General features: G+C 50.1%; 1 protein-coding gene across 1 annotated transcript in view; it reads left to right on the plus strand.

The window, feature by feature from the left end:
• FARP1 (FERM, ARH/RhoGEF and pleckstrin domain protein 1) overlaps positions 1 to 20,437 on the plus strand; it is a 212,169-nt gene that overhangs the window by 171,183 nt on the left and 20,549 nt on the right. Inside the window, exon 16 of the mRNA XM_034663810.1 lies at positions 18,206 to 18,287. Within this exon, the coding sequence (XP_034519701.1) occupies positions 18,206 to 18,287 (82 nt within the window). The remainder of the gene's footprint in view (positions 1 to 18,205; positions 18,288 to 20,437) is intronic.

The raw sequence follows: 20,437 nt of genomic DNA on the forward strand, positions 1-20,437 counted from the left end.
ACACAGTTTTCAGAGTTGAAGAAGTGCTTGGAAAAATGTAGGGCCCGATGTACCGCACCCTTGCACCTTGAATCCCACTGCTAGGACTCGATTGTAAGGATGCATTTATAATATGATATGACAGAGGACAGAGGTAGCCATGTTAGAATTAAAAGATTGCAGATGATCTAAATGTCCATGAATAGATTGGTTCAAAGTAACCAATGGAGTCTGTCCATTTAATACTGAAAAAAACAGTAATCTGGGAGAAGCAGAGCGTGGTGCATAAAGTTGGGAAACACTTTGTGTGCCGTAGGATGCAAAATCCAATGTGTCCTTCCCTGAAATAGAACCTCTACAGAAAATTCTTAGGGTTTTTTTTTGTTGTTGTTGTTGTTGTTCTTTTCTTTTCTTTTTTTTTTTTTAAAGACTATTCTATGTAGACACTTGGGGATTCGCTCTCTACTAAACATTGCATTTAAAAATCCCAGGAGAAAATAGCAAGAGGCTTCTGTGTTTTTGGCAGGGGTGGACGCCGTTGTATACTGTATCCTCACTGTAGGGGAGAATTTGCTTTAAAGTGATCTCGGGGCATTTAGCGACTGGGGGCCTGAAGGAGCCGTGGATAAGGTGGTCTCGCCCCAGCTGATCCCAGACCATGGGATTCAAGTGTCAGCTGAACGGGTTAGCGGGGCTGCTCTTCTGTGTCGTGAAGGGAACGTGCTGGGGTGTCTGGCCATGTGTGTGCTGGAGGATAATTCGCATGCAGTTCTCGCCCTGCGATAGGAGGAGGTGGGAGGCTTGGCCAAGATGTCCCCGGGGAGGGGAGCGCAGCCAGGACCGAGCAACAGCCTCAATGAAAATGGGGAAAGATTGGAAACCCCACTTGAGAGTCTTACTCTAGGTTGGTTTTGTGAATGTAAGAGAGGTGCCACTTTTCAAAATGAAAAAAAGATTCTATAGGATCTAACTTCTATTTTACCTCCCAAAGTTTGCTTGGAAGCTTTCGTTGCGTTCTGCCATATTATGTTGCCTCATCATTCCTACAAATCTCAATGATGCTTTCCTAGAGGAGTCAGAGAACTCAGAGCCTTGGAGCAATGAGTTCATAGTTCTGCGGCCAGTGAGATGTGTATTAATACAGCCTTAAGTCCTCCCGTAGGCTCAGAGCATCTCGAGCTGGTGTCGCTCTGGCAGCTTCGGTCCACCGAAATAATGGCAGTTGACCTCAGTAATGTTGGAGAGGTCACACATAGGCTATGTCACCAGCAGGGCCCTGGCAGCCCAGCATGGTGGCTTCAGCGGGGTCCTGCCGCCACGGAGAACTTAGGAATAAATGCCATGCTCTTGGATTTATCTGTGCCCATAAATTTTTAGCATCTGGCCCTTCACTGTGGAAGAACATCCAATTGCCTAAAAAGCAGCTGCTAGCATTTATTTCCCAGAGGATTTTCAGTGGAGTTTCTTTCAAAGAACTGTAATTTTATTCACGTTTTACATTGCAAAAGACTCAAAGCGAGCGAGAGAACAGATAGTCGGTATGCCGCTCGAGGACACATGTCCTTGCAACAACTGATGACGTTTATCACGAGTAAATGTGGAAATCTGCTGTTAAGTTCAGCGAATCATTTCCTCAAGTGCGTGATGAGGAAGACCTGCCTGGCAAGGGTTCAAGGCCAAAGCGCTGGGTGAATGAGTGTCAGCGTGAGCCACTAGAGTAACACAGAGAGGGCCCAGCATCATCTCTGTGGCCGTCAACACTGGCTGCTCCTTCCAATCACCTGGAACCTTTAAAAAAAGTCTGGACAACCCGCCGGACCCTGACCAGTGACCCTGGCGTCTCAGAGTGGTAGGGCCTAAGCGCCTGGAGTTCCTCAAGCTTCCCGGGTGACTGCAGTGGATAGCCAAAGTTGGCAACCATTGTCCCGACTGTCCTAGACACAAAAGAGGCCCGAGCATGACAAATGAAACCTTCAAGGCTCAGGGCTCCTTCAGAACACTGGGCCCAATTCTGAGCTTCACATTTGAAATAGGATAATAAGAGAATACATTTCATTTTATTTTTTTTTAAAGATTTTATTTATTTATTCGACAGAGAGAGAGACAGCCAGCGAGAGAGGGAACACAAGCAGGGGGAGTGGGAGAGGAAGAAGCAGGCTCATAGCAGAAGAGCCTGATGTGGGGCTCGATCCCACAATGCCGGGATCACGCCCTGAGCCGAAGGCAGACGCTTAACCGCTGTGCCACCCAGGCGCCCCTACATTTCATTTTAAAAAAGAAAAAAAGGTGTTGGAACTATGGACATTTGTCCTAGAAGAGAGAAGATTTTAGAATATATGTTGGCTCTCTTTCGGCTGGTCATGTGAAAAGGGAGTGTCTTCTTAGCTGTACCAGAGCACAAAATTTAAACAGTACGTTTCCAAAGAGGCATGTCGTGTCTAAATATAGAGAAGGATTTCCTAACACTAACACTTAGCAATGAGAGGCTGCCTTATGAGGCAGTGAGCTCCTCCACCTTGGGGTTTCTTGACCAGAGTTGACTGTTTTTAGAAGGTATTCATCTGTTGGGTGGAACCCCAAGCCTGGCAGTGCATCGTGGTCACCTGGGGGTGGGGGAGTTTTGAAAAAATACAGATTGCCCATTCCCCTGCAGCTCTCCTGAAGCAGAACATTGGGAGGAGTCCCAGAAACGCGTACTTCTTGAGATGACAGTGATGGATACGTTTTCTAGAGCAACTGATAGGGAGTTCCTCTGACCAACCTAGGATTCACTGATTCTTTGACTTGCATTTTGGTTGTAACTCTTGTGAATGAATGCAGGTGGGCACAGGCGAGCGAGCGAGCCTAGTGTGTGAGTGTGAGGCTTTGCCTGCTGGGGGCTTGAAGTCTCGGGGGGAGGCAGGCATGGAGAAGGAGGGCCAGGCCACGGATGAGTGGGCCACATGGCACGTGGGCCCCAGGGCATCATTGGCCAGTTCTGGCCTCGAACAACATCTGGGCCGTTGATGTGTGCACAGCAAAGGCAGCCCGGGAGTGAATATGTTTAAGGAGAAGAGTGGAACACAGAGGGGTTATTGAGAAAAGGACTTCACACTGATTCCTGACCTTCGGGCCACACAGAAGTAGGTGTATAGGTGTGTGAATGTGCGTGTATATTGTCTGTGATGCGGGAAGCCCAGGCTGGCTGGCGCGGACTGGGGTGGCTGCATCCTGACCGCTTCCACACTTGTGGCCACCACGCCAGCCGCCGTCTCTGTCCGGCTACCCGGGCCCTCGCGGAGCTTCATGCCTCATCTGTCACCACGCAGTGAGGCCTCCACCTCCTAGGGCTGTTACACGGACTGAATGAGACGGTGTTTGTGAAGGGCTTAGTGTTCTGCCCCAGCCACAGAAAGGCGGGGGGAGCTGATCATTTTTTACGTTAACTTTATTTTGAAATAATTTTAGATTTAGAGACAAGTTGCCACGACAACAGAGTTTCTGCATAGCCTTCACGCCTGCCCTTCCCCTAACGTCAGCTTCCTCTGTCACCACGCACATCTGTCCAAACTCAGAAGCTCATGTGGCAAAGTTACCATTAACTAAACTCCAGACTTTATACAGTGACACTGTTTTTGTTTTTTGGTTTTTTTTTTTACGATTTTAATTATTTGACAGAGAGATAGCATGAGCCGGGGGAGGGGCAGAGGGGAGAAGCAGGCTCCCTGCTAAGCAGGGAGCCCCATGTGGGGCTTGATCTCAGGACCCTGAGATCATGACCTGAGCCGAAGGCAGACGCTTGACCGGCTAAGCCACCTAGGTGCCCCCAGTGATACTATTTTATTTTTACGATGTTATCTATTTATTTGAGAGAGAGTTGGGAGAGAGAGCACGAGAAGGGGGAGGGTCAGAGGGAGAAGCAGGCCCCCCACTGAGCAGGAAGCCCGATGTGGGGCTCCATCCTGGGACCCTGGAATCATGAACTGTGCCAAAGGCAGACGCTTGACCGACTGAGCCACCCAGGCACCCTGAGTGATACTATTTTAAATGACTATTGTTAATGGGGGAAAAAAATCTAAAGTTTACCATGCACCTAAAATTCCCCCAAATCTGGCACTTCAGTGACACAGCCGCCAGGCCTTTCCTTTGCAGTTCTATGTTAGGTTGTCCCCTGCTTCCATCATCAGTGGGAGGTCTTAGGGCAGAACAATTACCAGGACATTTTCCTGCACGATGAGGCTGAACCCCGGCTCGGTGAACACACCTGTCCGTATCCACATGCTGCATTCTCCTGAGGAAACACGCCCGAGCGGCATACTGACTATCTGTTCTCTCGCTCGCTTTGAGTCTTTTGCAATGTAAAAGGTAGATTCCTTTGGAAGGGGTGCAGAAGGCTAGGAGGGGTGGAGGTGTCCCCGAGCAGCCAAGTAGGGCTCATGGGACAAAGGTGAAGGGAAGGGGGAGGCCCCAAGAGCTTTGATCCCAGCTACCTGGGAGGATGCTCATGAATCAAAGAAATGGAAAGAAGAAAGGAAGAAGCGAGTATAATGGGAGGAAGATGAGTTTGCTTTGTGGCACATTAATTTTGGGTGGTCAATAATGAAGTCCTGCCAGCAGCTGGAAACGCATGTCTCAGGCTCGGGAAAATCAGGTGCACGTGTAGATGTGGAAATTATCCACAGGAAGAATCCCATCCTGTAAGGAAGAATGGTGAGACAGAGGAGAGCCAGCGACAGAATCGTACTGAACACAGCTTTTTGGCCGCGTTCCGTGAACGTGTGGCTTACGGCAGAGCAAGAGCCAGCAAAGGAAAATGAAGAAGCTGGCAGCGATTTGGGGGAAGATGGGCAAGCAGGGGTGGAGGGTCCCGGAGGAGAGCGGGTTGAGGTAAGGGGCAGGAGCAGGCTCAGACCCTAGGGAGTCGAGAGACAAGGGAGGGCATCCATCCAGGGCAGAAAGCAAGCTCCTCTGTCAGGGGTGGGACCTACTGCAGACTATGGTCAGGACTTTGACACGTGGAGCAGTGTTGTCTCGCCAGGACAGTCCAGGGGCAGAGATGGAGTGGGGGTGACCACATGACAGAGAAGGATTTGTAGTAGCACCCATCCCCCCCAAAGTGGACCGTCTGTATAGTAGCTTCACGATGAACAGTCATAAAACAAAAACGAATAAGACGTCATCCTACCAGCTCTTGGAAGCTGGGCATCATTAAAAGAAAACCCTAGGAATTCCTAAAAAAATTAAACACAGAATTACCACGTGACCCAACAGTTCTAGGTAGGTAGATATTTGAAAGAATTGAGAGAAAGGACCCAGACAGATCCTTCTCCACCCACATTCACAGTGTCCTTATTCACAGTGGCCCAAAGCTTTGGAAGCAGCCCCATGCCCAGTGACAGGTGACTGGATAAAGAGAACGTGGTACATCGTACAAGGGAATGTTATCCTACAAAAGGAGGGATGTCTGACACCTGCTGCCGCACCGGTGACCCGTAAACACCGGCTAGGTGAAGTAAAAGCCAGGACGGATACTGGCTGATTCCACTCAGGAGATACCTAGAGGAATCAGATGTACAGAGACAGAAAATAAAATGCTGGTTCCCAGGGTCCGGGGTTAGGGCAGCAGAGAGCTGGCATCTAACCGTAGAGACGGGGTTACCGTGGAGTAAGATGAAATGTAGGGATGGGTGGCATGTGCCAAGTGGGGTGAGTGTCCTTAGCACTGCTAAACTGATTGTACGCTTAGAAAATGGTGGGGGTGGTAAACTGTCCATACGTTTTACTACCATTTTTTTTTTAAAGAGAAAAAAGAAAATCCTAAGTCGTTCAGTGCAGGATAAGACAAGAGGCTTCAGAACGGTGTCCTGCAGCCAAGGGACCGCGCCCGTGTCGTCCCTCTGTGGGCGGCCCTGCCACATCCCTGCGTTACCCCGTTTGACCCTCGGGTAGCGGCAGGTGGGCCTGGGAGGCAGGTGTGGGTGCCGCTTGGATTGCCTTCCTTCTGACCCCCACCCCGATTATCCGCACCGGCTGTGGCAGGTTAAACGGAACCGAGGATGTCCCTTCAAAGCTGAAATGGTGCTTGACCCAGAGACACTTCCAGCTTGAGGGTGCACCAGAGGGCGGGCTGCGCTCTACCCTTCCAGCTGCCTTTCCGCACGGCTGTAGACTCGGTGCACACTTTGCCCTTCCACCCCCTCCTCACCTGTGGAGGCTTGTCCATCCCCCATTGCTGTTTCCCCGTATGGCTCCACTGCTCTGCGAGGTCCGGGGAGCTTGATCCTCAACCCATGGGAAGCGAAAACAGACGTGGTAGCTTTCCTAAGCATCGCAGGAGGGGGTGAGGCGGGCGATCGTGCCCGCCAGCCAGACATGGTGCTCTTCTCCTGATGCGGGCACCTGCCGCGTTAAAGCTCATGGCTTCTCGGGCCCGTGGGGGCACTGGGACCGCGCTGGGAAATGTTAGCGGGGAGCCCAGAGGTCAGACAGCCTGTGTTCCTGAGCTCACCGCACACCTGGGTTTCCTGCAGCAGGGCGGCCAGGGGACACGCTCCTTGACGGGCTCCTGGGGGCCCCCTGCCTTGCTCCACTCCTCAGAAGGGCGCTCTCCCTGGAGCCAGAGATGTTTCTCGCAATCTCCTCTCCTCTCCGGTGGTGGATGCAGGTGTCCAAACCGGGCCTGAGCCCATGCTGCATTCCACGCGCGTGTGCACCGTACACACGCCCCCCACATCTACGCTCCTCTCCCCCGTGAGAGTCGGCCCCTCCACGCCTCCTCTGTGCACCACCAGGAACAGCTGATCAGACTCTCAGCACCATACTGTTGAAAGGCTGCCGGGGCCATGGGTCGCCGCCCCCAGGAAGCACAGGCCGGCTTTGCCCATGCCATTTGTAGGCTGCCCGAGCTTTGCCCCCCCCCCCAGAGTGGACCTCTGTAGGCTGTCCCCCACGTGGACATAGGGAAAGGATCTGATTTCTAGATTGTTTCCCAACATGAGACTACTTGTAAAAGTTGACTGCAGACGACGCCTATAATTATTTCATGGAATAATTATTACCCGTCCCGCAAGCTTTGTTCACCACGGCCGAATCCTTTCCAGATGTGATCTCGTGTGGAGGTCTCCTGTCTCACCGTGGGCCGTTTATCAGGGACGGTGAAAACCGTTTTCCTTCTTCTAGAGTAAAATGAGCTGCTGTGCCTTTTCTCATAGAACGTTCTCGTGTGATGCATCCTACTGCCTCGCAGGCTTTCAGTGCTCCCAGGGTTCCAGCAGGGATGAACCGGGTTGTGAGCAGGGAGTCCGTATTACCACCCTGTGTGTCAGGATCCGGAGATGGGCTTTATTCCAGCAAAGTCAGTTAACTGCAATGATTTTTCTGCTTATGAAACAGCCCAGTTCAGAAGCCTGGATCCTCACCATCTCCCATCTCCAAGTTTCTGGAACTGTCACTAGCTTTCTTGTATCACTGCCCACGCTCCACCTGGCATCTCAGTTCCTTGTGCACATGCCTTGGCATGTGGCCAATCATTCCTGTGCCGCGTAGTCTAGACTGGAACTCAGGAGTGATGATGGCCTGGGCGAATGAATGTGTGTAAACTGCTTCACAACTTGGTAAGACTCATTTTCATTATGTTTTTTTTTTAAAAGATTTCATTAATTGGAGAGAGAGTTTGAGAGAATCAGTGGAAGGAGGGGCAGAGAGAGAAGCCGGCTCCCCGTGGAGCAGGGAGCCTGAAGTGGGGCTCGATCCCAGGACCCTGAGATCATGAGCTGAAGGCAGAGCCTTAACCAACTGAGCCACCAGGCGCCCCTTTATTGTGGTTTCAGATCCTCTTGTGCCTCACATTCCTCAAAGACTTGAGATGGTTTATAAATGGAAAACAATGTAAGAAAAAGATAAAGGCCTGTAAAGTGGCACTGTCCAATATGGCAGCTGCTAGCCACCTGTGGTCACCTAAACTTAAAATCTATGTTAAATTAAAAATTAGTTTTCTCAGTAACACTGGCCACATTTCAGGGGTTCATTAGTCACATGTGGCTAGGGGCTAGAAGATAGAAAACATTATAGGAGTGTCTGGGTGGCTCAGTCGATTGAGCATCTGACTCTTGGTTTTTGGCTCCGGTCATGATCTCAGGGTCATGGGCTCGAACCCCATGCTTAGCAGAGTCTGCTTGAGAGATTCTCTTTCTCTCCCTCTCTTCCCCTCCCCCGCTCGTGCTCTCTTTCTCTCAAATAAAATCTTTAAAACACATTTTAGGGAAACCTAGGTGGCTCAGTCAGTTAGGTGTCTGACTCTTGATTTTGGCCCAGGTCATGACCTCAAGGTCATGGGATCAAACCCCGTGTCAGGCTCCGTGCTCAGCATGGAGTCGGCTTGAGATTCCCTCTCCCTCTGCCCCTCCCCCTGTTCTCACACACGCACATGCGCGCGCGCTCTCTCTCTCTCTCAAAATCTTAAAAACGATTTTTTTTCATCACAGAAAAAGATCTGTTTGTACAATACTGGGCTGAAAAATGAATAAGAAGTACTTGTTACTACAACACAGGGCCTGGGACACAAGAATTGCTCAAAATACCTGCAAAACAAATGCACGAAAATGTCTTGGTTTTGTCCAGGGTAGGGATTGATTTTTCATAAAGCAGGGGGCCTGACAAGTGAGGAAGGACAGTGCTGTTATGAAGTCTTACTCACATGCAGAGTTTGTGGTATTACTATTAATAATCTACCATTAATGAGCATTTACTGCGTGCAAACTCTGATAGAAATTTCGGTGACCACCTAGCTTTTCCCATTTGATCTTCAAAAACAGGTTAGCAAACTATGACCCATCGCCAGCTCTGTTCTGCCACCTCTTCCTGTTAATAAAGTTTTACTGGAACACATCCATGCCCATTCTTTTACCCATTGTCTGTGGCTGCTTTTCCCAGTGAAATACTAGTGACACAGACTCTGGGCCACAAAGCCTAAGATATTTACTGTCTGGCCCTTTACCAAAAAAGCTTGTTGCCCTTGTGGGAAAACACTTCCCCAGGTGCAGGTTATTCTCGTTGTATGGCTGGGAAAATAAGGCTCAGAGAGGTGAGAGCTCTCACAGCCCGTAAGCAACGGAGGCACAATGTGAACTTGGGTCTGACCCGACCTTCAGCTTGTGCCTTTGCGGCTGTTTTGTTGGAGCATAAGGCTTTATACCTGGAAACAGGCTGGGAGTGTGTCTGCCATGGATTCCTCACTCTTGGGAGGGGAAGAGGAGGGTGTGGCGGGCCCTGGGCCACATAGCAGGAACCCGGCAGAGCCCCGTCCCGCCCCTGTGTCCCCATCTGCATCCTTCCTTCTCCTGGCTTCAGGAGGTCGGCTCTGCTCCCCGAGAGGCCCTTCTGCTCTGCACACCCCCTGTGATGTGTGTCCTCCTCTCAGAAGTGGCAGGAGGTATGTGGCATCTGGTCGACGCTGGCCCTGTGGTGGCTTCGTCTGCAGAAGTATCATCTTTAGGTCTCAAATCTGAGAAAATGGATTTGGATTTTTTTCCAATCTACCATTAGAGACTTGCTAAGGGTGAAATGGGCACTACAGGGATGGTGGTATCAGAGGTGACCCCGTAAAATTTAGCCTTGCCGCATGTCCTTGGAGCCTCTCTGGCCACTCCCAAGGGATCTCAGTAGAAACAACAGCAATGAGGGGCGCCTGGGTGGCTCAGTTGGTTAAGTTTCTGCCTTTGGCTCAGGTCGTGATCCCGGGGTCCTGGGATCGAGTCCCACATCAGGCTCCTTGCTTAGCGGGGAGTCTGCTTCTCCATTCTCCCCCCTGCTCACGCTCTCTATCTCTCTCTCTCAAATACATTAAATCTTTAAAAAAACAAAACAAAACAGCAATGATAAGACCTACCAGGTGCACTTCCAAGCCCTTACCCCCCCTTGTTTAAGCCGCGCGACGGCAAGAGGCAGGTTGGGATGAGGGGCCTGAGCCTCGATGGACAGGAGGCGTCGCCTGGGGTTGCACAGTTAACGTTGGACTTGAACCCAGGCAGCGTGGCTTCCGAGTCCTGCCCTCCCCATCTCGCTTAACTGCTTCTTGACCTTCCTGTTTGACTTGCTGGCGTATCCTTCTGCCCTCTCTCTGTGGAATTTCTCCAGGGCCTTAGATTCAAACAACACGTGTTGACCTTTTGCTGAGGGAACAAGAGGAGGAAAAAGAGCAGACCTCCCTCCTCGCACTAACTTTCCTCAAAGCACGCGGACTGTCGGGCGTCTTCTCTTCAGCGGTGTAAGCTATTAACTGTCGCCTTTCCTCTTTGGGTCTTAGGGAAGCTTTTGCATTTGCTGGCTTGCTTCTTAACACGTATGCGATGTGCTAGGAACTTCTGAAGACCCGTATCTCGTGTCTGTTTTCTTGACTCCCCGTAGTGCCTGGGAATTCCTGAGCAGTGGTGTTTTTTGCCTTTGGCTGAATCAGGCACGAGGTGGGGGCACAGCTGTGGGACCCGAGCAGAGGGCATTGTCTCATGGCATCTGCTTGGCTCTGGTTTAGGTACGGTCTGAGACAAGGCTCTTTCTAAGTGTTAGGAGCACTTTTATTTTATCCCTTTGATTAAAAAATTATATGTATAAGTTGCTTGCCGATTTTGTTGGTGAGTTTTGGCTAATGTGAATTGAATGTTTCCTCTGTTCCAGACACTGTTAAACACTGTTCACGTATCAGGTCATTTAGTCTTCACAAGAACGTCATCAAGTAGATACTGTTGTTATTTCCTTACCTCACAGGTGAGGAAATGAGGCCCAGAGAGGGTGAGCTACTTGGCAGATATCACACAGCTAGTTAAGGGCACAACTAGGTTTTGAAACAAGCTGGTCTGTCACTATGCCTTCAGTGCCAGAAGCTTGAGGCCTAACAGAGGGAAAGAACTCCAAAGAAGCAGGTTGACTGCCCTTCACTTGTAACATGAGAACAGCTTCTGGCCAAGGAAACCCCAGCCCTACCCGTGATCCGAAATAGCCACTGCCTGCTGTCTCATGCTGCCCACGCTGTCAGGCCATTCCTGGCCACACGCAGGCGGGCACGCAGATGCGTGGATGGGGCAAGGATGGGACGTACCTTTTCCTTCCCAGAGACACACACATCTGGGGCTTTGGTGGCAGAGGCCATCTCTCCACCCCAGAGCCTTGAGCCGTGTGTGCGTGAATCCCTCTGTCTGCAGACTTGGCCAGGATCAGCTTTTGTGGATTCAACGGATATTTACTGCATCCCTACCACAGATCATTCTTCTCAGTGTTCAGTGAACAAAACATGGCTCAATCCCCATTCTTCGTTCTGGTTTCATCCTTCGTTCTGCTCTGTGTCGAGGAGGCAGCCAGACCAGGAGGCAGCCTGATAAGATTTGAAAGGGGGAAGGGGCATCTGGGGGGAGCTCAGGAGCTCCTGCTCTGTTTTCTACTCAGGCCAAGCCAAGAGACCAATGGGCATCTGACCCTTTTCTCAGAGCAGAACTCACTGTCGTGTTCTAGAGGTGTTAAATAGAATGATCGCTGTAAGACTGGCAACGTTGGTACAGTAAAGCGCCTTGCATTTCTGCAACGTCTTTGCCAACATTTCGCCTTAAATTGTCTCCTTGGACCATCAAAACAATCCTGTGGAATTAGGCCTGCCTTCCCCTCCCTATGGAAAATGAGGCTCTGCAAGTTGGTCGGGTTAAGACTAGGTAGGACCACACCCCACTTTTTGCTTTCCCTGCAGCCCGTGAACTTGGGGGCAGGAGAGGTGGCTGTAAGCCGCCTCTCTGTTCTCTCTAGAGGGATGCTCTCAGGTGGAACTTTCTGGCAGTGATGGAAAGATGCTGTGTCCGCATGGCTCAGTAATGACTGCTGGCCACATGTGGCTATGGAGCATTTAAAATAGGGCTAGTGTGGCTGATTTCATGGTGAGTAGAGGGCAGATTTAAACAGCGACATGTGGATACCGTCCTGGACAGCACAGTTCTTGAGGCTTTAAAGGGAAAGGAGCGTGGGAGTAGAAGACGAAGAATGCAGTCTTCTGCTCCCATCATGACCGAACATCCCAGCACATTAGGTCCTCTGCACCCACCTTCTTGGAATTCAGAATTTGTGAGGTTAGCTATCAAAATGCAAGACTCTGGTGCTTCTCTGAGGCCAGCACTCCCCGCTTTGCCCCCATCAGGGCTACTTCTTGTGTGTAAGAGCTTTTATTCGAAGATTTTTCATTGGTTTAAGGAATAAGACGATGCAAAAAGGGTTTAAAATGATTGCTCTCAAACAGCCGTGAAACTCACTGGGGACAAGGCAAGGTGGTCTACCTAGAAGACCGCTTCGAAGCCTAAACAATGGAAAAAAATTTGTGTATGGGGTTTACCCATACACCGTGCAGGGGGGATCGCTTGTACGCTTCTTTATATAAATTTAAAGTTTAAAATTTTACGTTTGTTTCAAAGCCAAGAAAGACATCACAAGGACACTGTGATTTCATTATATTCTGTCCCAGCTGGCTTTCCTCTGTCTGCCTGGGGTTCCAGGGACAGTGGCGATTGTCTCCTTTTAACATATGTGGGAGCTTGTTTCCCTTGGATTATCTGCCTTGTTCCTGGCTGGAGAGCCTACTGTGCTTTGAGAGCAAGCTGCTTTCCTAGGAAAATGAAAACAATTTTTCCAGTTGCCTGAACTGCAGCTAGGTTTCTGCTGGAAGACACTTGAGAGAGAGCCCTCTCCAGGTTGCTGAGGAGTCTAAGACACCTTTTCTATCCTGTTGCATTTTCACATGTGGCTCATTAACAGGACTGAACCCAGGTAACCACAGCAGGTCTCATCTGGGTGCTGTCAAGTCTTCCCGTGAGTGGGGTTGTAACTTTTGTTCCTCTTATTAAATGGGACCTGGAGTTAAACCTGAGAAGGAAAGCCAGAGCTTTAAGCATCCCAGTATTATAACTGATGGGCATGACACCTGCCAGAGCGTGGGGTGTCTGCCTTCTGATGGGACTGGCTCAGAGGCTGAATCCCTTACCTGTAGCCACCAAAGGAAAACCCAAGGGCCCCAAGCCCAGTGAAGACGCCTCTTGCACAGACGTCTTGCCCACAACTGGGGATGTGAATTAAAATTCAAATTAATTGGATTTTCCTCTCCAGAGATCTCAGAGGATATTAAAATCCATCAAAGAATATTGAAATCTTCATAGATTACATGTGGCTAATATATTTATAGATGTTGTATGTATTATATATAATATATAAATATATATTATATATATAAATGTTAGGTATGGAATATAAATACAATCTATTACTCTGGCTAAATTGTTTGCTTTTTGAACCCAGCCACCCTTCCTCACCCACACATCGATGGAAGGTATATCTTTATTCATGTACTTATTTATACATTATCCTACTTATGTATAGATCGAAAAGTACATGTGATAACAGAGTTTTTTCATTTTAAAATCATAGAAACTGGGGTACCTGGGTGGCTCAGTTGGTTAAGCATCTGCCTTTGGCTCAGGTCATGATCCCAGGGTCGTGGGATCAAGTCCCACGTCAGCCTCTCTGCTCAGTGGGGAGTCTGCTTCTCCCTTTCCCTCTGCCTGCCGCTCCCCCTGCTTGTGCTCTCTCTCGCTCTCTCTCTGTCAAATAAACAAATAAAATCTTTAAAATCATAGAAACCACAGGGACTAGTAAGAGCCAAGGATATGCTTTTTGATTTGCAAATGCAGCCTGAGAATGTAGGCTCACAGGGTTCAGTCCCTCTGCCGGGGTGAGGGAGCGTCCAGACCCAGAGCTCGGTGGCAGGGCCACAGTCCAGCTCCGAGCCGCAGTGAGCTTCGTGCTTCAGTCCGAGCTGATGCTTCATTTGCGGCGAGAAGGGGGGGCTGGGTGCTTAGTGAACACACTTGGATTATACTAGGCTACTTGCAAAGCCCAGTGGGGTCGGTCACTACCTGCTTTCATGGTAAAGAATCTGCTCTGATTCTTGCCCAAAGCCAGACCTGATGTCCCCCCACTGCCCTTGGGGGACTGTATCACCGATGAGGTTGTGGACATTCTGTACACGGTTTTAGGGCTCCACGTAGATTTTATGTTGACCCTGGGGTTGGGGGCATGAAGGGGGGAGCAGAGTGGTGGTTTCTTCTGTCGGCCTTGCCCACCTGCCCTTGCTGCCAGCCATGCATATTTCCTGGCGGCCAGAGTCAAAGCCCTCTGGTGCAGGGGCTCCCTGTGTCCCTGTGGACAGCCTCGCCATTGGCCCTCCCCCAGGGAACTGGGCCTCTGTCCTTTTCTTCCTCTTCTCGCTCTGCCTGCTGCCGAGTTAGTGGCCAGCTCACATAGTGGTGAATGAAGTGCTTACAGACGGTCGGGAAGACTTGGGGATTTGAGGTGTGTGTGTGTCTGTGTGTTCGGCCCTGTGCTGAGTTAACGCGTCGCTGCTCGAGGGCACACGCGAATCATGGTGCTCGGGTCAGAATTTAGCGTCCAGGAGGCTCCCGAGTACATGGGTTTCCAAAGTGAAATTGTCAAAAGAATTTTCAGCTCTGTGGCGGTGCGGTAATTACGCAGACAACAAACATGTGGCCCTGTCTTCGAAACAAGGACCCTTTTCTTGTGAGGTTAACATCCGGAGGATGTTCTGGAAGAGTTATAATTTTTCATGCTCTTAATAATGAAATGACCTTTCAGTTCTTCATAATAAAGCAGATGCTTTGAACGTGCGGACTGGGGGGCATTAACGTGCACGGGAAGTAATAACAGGACAGTGTTTCTACAGGCAGCAGCAGGAGTTTCGGGTTCTGTCCTGCTCCCGTGGACTGACTACGTGTTCTGGAACCACCGCAGGGCTGGGACCGGCTATGTGTGCTATACAGGGGAGGGTACCGAGGGCGGGCAGAGCCACCCGAATGATTGCGTTGGCTTCTGGGGCCCCTGCCTGCTTTCCCCACACCACCTAGAGCTGGCCCTGTTTGAATTTAACCACATCACTGTCTCCCCCCACACACACCCCCACCCCCCTCACACCCCCGCACAGGGGCACAGGGCGACGATGATAGGAACCTAGAGCTATTTCTAAAACAAAAGTAAAGATGCCAAAGACAGAGAAGCAGGGCTCTGCTAGCGAGCCAATGCAGGAAAATGTCCCCTTGACTTTGAGACTTCAACATGAGTACAATTTCTTTTAAGTTGGCAGAAGAAAGGAAGTGAAGTCAATGATGTTTGACTTCCACGCTGGGCTTTGCCCCTCCCCCAGCGTCGCTTTCTAGCACTGGATTCCCCTGGGCTAGGGTGTTATCTGTGAGGAGGAGGAAATTGCTTGTTGTGAATATTAATGAAGCCACAGGACGCTGCCCCCCCATTCCCCTCCTTGCCCACCCAATCCAAAAGACTCTCGCTAAAATATCTACATTATGTCCTTGGAGCTAAGACGTTCCTTAGCTGCACTGTCCAGTGGCATGCCCATTTGAAAGTTTGGGGTAACTTACATTAAGTTCCAAGTAATATCTGCACACCCACGTATCAAGTTTCAGTTGTGTCCTGCCTCCTTTTTTTAATGTGTGGCATTTAGTCAAAATCAGGACATTCTGGCTCAGTAGCTGGGTCTTCCTTTTTGTTCTGGTGTTGGGGGGCAGCGGGGTGAGGGAAGGGGAGCTTTCTAGCTCCTGCAAGGCTGCCCATGATGGCGGAGGTGCCGTGGATGGGCGGTTCTGTAAGGCAGAAAGCCTCCATTTCAGGCCGGAGCTCCTTTCTGCTCCAAGTGCATGAGGAGAAGAGTAACCGGGAAATACAGCTAAAAGCAGGCACCCGACAGGGCCGACAGAATGGCCTAATGGTCAACCTCTCTAGTAGAGACTGGATTAATAACCATTTGCTAAAAATCCAGAGATGCGTCAACCCTGTCGCTGGGTGAGCCATGGACTGAGGACTGTCTCCAAAGCAGAGCCTGGGTCTGAGTCCGTTGCTTGAACACACCCCAGGGACCCCATTTTGGGGGAGTCTGATCCAGTGGGCGGAGATATGAGAGACAGACAAGGGAGGATACCTGGGGTTCCTACGTTGGGGTTCGAGCATGGGACAGAACAGCCCCATCACCAGGGGACTAATGCAGGAAGAGGATTAGGTTTGGGCAGTGAGCTAATTAACTCTGGGGCCTCTTGAGTTTGAGATACTTGCAGGGTCATTCGTGCAGAACCCTCTGGATGGTATGAGAAGGACAGTCCCTGCGTCAGTAGCTAGAAGCAACGTTTGGGTACAGATCGGGCATCATGAATCGAGGGATCACACAGGAAGAAGTAGCAAGTGACGAGAGAACAGACCCACCCAGGCATTCCCGAAGAACACACGTCTCTCAGGAGTGGCCTGAACGGGAGGAGGTAGCAGTGAGGACACGGACGTCGAGGGGGATCTGGGAGCCTGGAGAGAAGGGCCTCCTGAAGCTGGAGAACAGAGCCCCAGAAGTTCGGGGCGCTCTCCCCGGCGAGGTTACACAGGCGCAGGGTGGTTTAGGCAGTGAGGAGGTTGACGGAATCCTTCACAGAAGCACTTCAGGGTGTGGTGGGGACAGAATCCATATTTAATTGGAAGAGAAGTGAGTAGTAATTAAGGCAATCTGCCACCACGTCTGTTTTGGCAGCTGAAAAGAAGAGGGATGGAAGATGACAGGTAAACTGTTGGGGTGGAGGAGAAAGGAATGGGTTAAAGAAAGCGTCCAGAAGCCATTGATAACCCGGGCTGGAAGCCTAATGGATGCTCTCTCTCCCTTAATTCCAGAGAAGCTGTAACTGCCCAGTGGGTCTGGGTGCTCTGTCTCCCCTGTGATGTCATCTACAGTATATGTTTAGTTAGAACAAGTGGAATGAACGGAGTTCCCTGCCTGTTGCAGGAAGCCAGGGGCTGGGCAAGGAGCCAGCCGCTCTGTTTCTCTCTGCCCTGACTTTGCTAGCCCCTGGCTTTGCTTCCTTAAGCACGTGCGTTCCTCCTGCCCTCCTCTGCCCAGCCTGACAACCTTGATGAATCGGAGGTGGGGTCAACAGTTCCAGAAGGCTCCGAGGCTCAGCACTGCTTTAGCTGAGAATGGAGGTCACTCTCCCAATGTTGGAGGCATAGAGCGATGGCATCCGTGGGGTTGAATCACAGTCCGTCCTGACTCGGGTTCAGGGTTTTAGTCCACTCTGAGCACCTCTCACTTCCGACTCTAGGCCCCATGCCCAGATTTTTACCTTTTTTCTTTTTCATTGATCCCCTTCACTTAAGTTGGATCATGGCTTTCTTGAACAGTTGGTTTAAAGATATTAGCCAGATTCGTTGTTGTAAAGGGTGTTTTAATTGTCTCTGGGATATTCTTGTCTCATTAGTACATAAATTCACAGAAACCACTGGCACCGTGCTCAGAGGGGTGTAGGCTGGACCCCCTTGGCTCAAGTTCAGGCTCACGATGTCGTGATAGCTGACATTAGGCAAGCCACGTGGTTCTTTGTGCCTCAGTTTCTGAAGCTGTTTAGTGGTGGTACTGAGGGCACCTGCCTCATAAAGCCACCACGAGGGGTAAATGAGTTTGTGCTTGTAATGTGCTCAGCATGGCCAACCGTGCCCAGGAACTACCTGCCATTATCAGTATTCCTTTCCTCTCTGCTGCTTAAGGCCCTGGTTTATCAACATTGGCTACAGCCTGGAGCCACAAGAAATGTAAATATATACCTAAAACTTTAGAAAGTGCCCACATCTTTGTCATCTACCACCCAGCAGGGGGAGTCTGCACCCTCCCTGCACCTGGGACACCTGTCCTGCCTGCTTCTGCCCCCACCTCCACACGTGTGGGTCCCCGGGGCCCCTCAGTCCTGCTTTTCCTCTTCCCGAGGGCTTTCCACACAGCTCTTTGTCTGTTTTAGGCTGAGGGCTCTTGGGGGCAGAAACCTGGGCTGTCAGTCATCTCCATGCTGTTCTAATGATGCCAGAATCACCCAAGTGTGGATGGGGAAAAAATATAAAACGAGACCAAGTTAAAATGATGACAAAATAGCTCTTCCCCATCACTTTAAAAGCACAAGTCGACTTCTTTGTCTGCAGAATGACTGGGGTAATTTCCAGGTCTCCTTCCAATGCTGATAGTCAGTGGCAGCCAGAGAAGGGAAAGGCACAAATAACGGGGGATTGGAAAGGAAGACGTGAAGGTCGCTACTGAGTGCCGTGGGGCTGGCACCGTTTCCAGGAACGTTTCCACTGCTAACGCTTTCGTTCCCACCCCCTTTGCCTTTGCTCTCAGGGAAGGCCGCTCGAACGCCCACATCCGAGGAGATTACCAAAGAATCGGAGATGTCCTGCTGAAGAACATTCAGGGCATGAAGGTGAGCTGCTTTGGGACTTGGGTGCAACACATTCCCTAGGTCCCTATAATGCGGGGGTGCCGGAGGCCTGGGCTGTAACCGCTGTCCGCGGGCACACAGGACCCGAATCGACCATCTATAGGTAACACAGCCCCGGGTAAACGCCTCCATTTTTCCAGATCATCTTATTTGCAAGCATGAAGGGAAATGCAGTCACTGCGGGGGGGGCGGGGGGGAGCACTCGTAGTCCTTTTTCTCTTCAGAAGCTCGTGTGGTAATCAAAACAGGAGGTATTTTCTGTGAATAAATCATTCAGAGCTCATTTAAAAATTTTTTGTAGATGAAACGTTGTTGGGTTGACTGAATGTTTCACTTTTCGTCAGTTGTTTTTGGCTTCTTGTAAGTGTGACAGAAATATTGGATTCAGAGCCATGTAGGAATTCTGTCAGTCCTATGACTTTTTAAGTCCTTGTACCAGGCAGAGATCTCTAAGCAGCGAGCGATGTCTGCAGCGATAGAGAATGGAAGTATACCCGAAGAGTCAGTCCGCATCGGGCCAACCTTCTATCTCCTTTTTGAAATCTACCTCATCTCTTATATCTGAAGTTCTCATTTTTACATTTTCACTTTAATATAGAATGTCTTAATTCACACAGTTTACCTTTTGAACACAAATACATCGATATTTGCATTTTAAAGCAATCTTCCTACATCCTGACTGCCCGAAGCCTCTCTCATCACCTTACCCAATGACTAAGAGCAAACCCTAAAGAGGGCAGGTCGCTCATACTGCCACCATGCCCAGCGCCCCCGTCCATCCGTCCATCTAGTGCCAGCTGAGCACCTACAGTGTCGAAGACAGTCATGCAGTAAAAGTTACCGTTGGAGTTTGAGTTAATTCCCAAGAATCTTGCTAAGTTATTTAGTGCTGCATTTTCCCCCCTTAGAATGATCTGTCTCATGAGGTAGGACAATGGGTGGGGGGCAGATGGGGGTAGACGGAAAAGATAGGCTCTAAGCTACCCCAGAGATTTCCTATGTTTCTGAACAAAGATCAAGATCTTACTTAGCAGGCCCTGAAGGATTGCTCACTCCTTCTCCGTGTTCAAAAAGCAGCACTCCCCCCGGGCGAGATGAGAGAGAGGCCGGGAAGCTCGCCGGTGGCAGAAAGCTATGCAGTCATAGCTGCAGAGAATTATCTGAGATGTTCTACGGCTGTGGTATTTTTAATGCCATCAGTCAGGCTGATGCGCAAACCTCGACGTAATAGTAACGACATCTTTCTACTTTCCGTAGTATTTTTTATTCGTATATTTTACTTTTTAAGCAATTTTTGAAGTGTACAGAAGAACCGAGCAGAAAGCTCACACGGAGAGGCCCCGTGTTCCTGCCCGGCTACACGCGCACACAGTGACCTCGAGTACTGACCGCGTGCGTGGCTGTGGTATATTGTTACAACTGACGGACATTATTCGCGAAAGCCATGGCTCACATTGGGCTTCGCTCTTGGAGTGGTACGTTCTGTGGGGTTTTGCCAAGTGCAGACGGTCGTGTACTCCCACGATGGGAGGACACAGGACGGTGTCGCTGCCCTAAAACCCCTCCGTGCTCTGCCTGTTTTTCCCTCCCCTCCCCCAACCCCTGGCAGCCCCTGATCTTCTCCCGTCTCCATAGTTCTGCCTTTTCTAGAAAGTCCTATAGTTGGAATCACATAGAGTGCCACCTCTTCAGACTGGCTTCTTCACTTATTAAAGATTATTCCTTTTTCTCTCTTTTACAATATGCGTTTGTCACTGTTGTACTTTTCCAGTTCTTTTCCTTACAGGAAGCTTCTTTTCCCACGTTCTGCCTGTTTTCTTGGCCCAGTTGGGTTTCCCCCCTTTCCCCCAGTGCTCCCTTCACCTGGCAGCTGACCCTTGAACAACATGGGTTTGAACGGCACGGGTCCACTTATACGCAGAATTTTTTCCGTAAATACAGTAGGGCCCCGTATTATATGTCGTCTTCCTTGTGATTATAAGCGTAACACTATGTGTTAACCGACTCTTTGTGGTGACCGGAAGGCTTCTAGACAACAGGCTGTTACTAATAGTTAAGTTTTGGGGAGTTAAAAGTTAAATGCCAGATTTTAACTGCGTGGGGGAGGCTGTGCTCCGAGCCCCGGCGTGGTT

The sequence above is a fragment of the Ailuropoda melanoleuca genome, chromosome 7 (genome assembly GCF_002007445.2).
Source record: "Ailuropoda melanoleuca isolate Jingjing chromosome 7, ASM200744v2, whole genome shotgun sequence".
NCBI classification, from domain to species: Eukaryota; Metazoa; Chordata; class Mammalia; order Carnivora; family Ursidae; genus Ailuropoda; species Ailuropoda melanoleuca.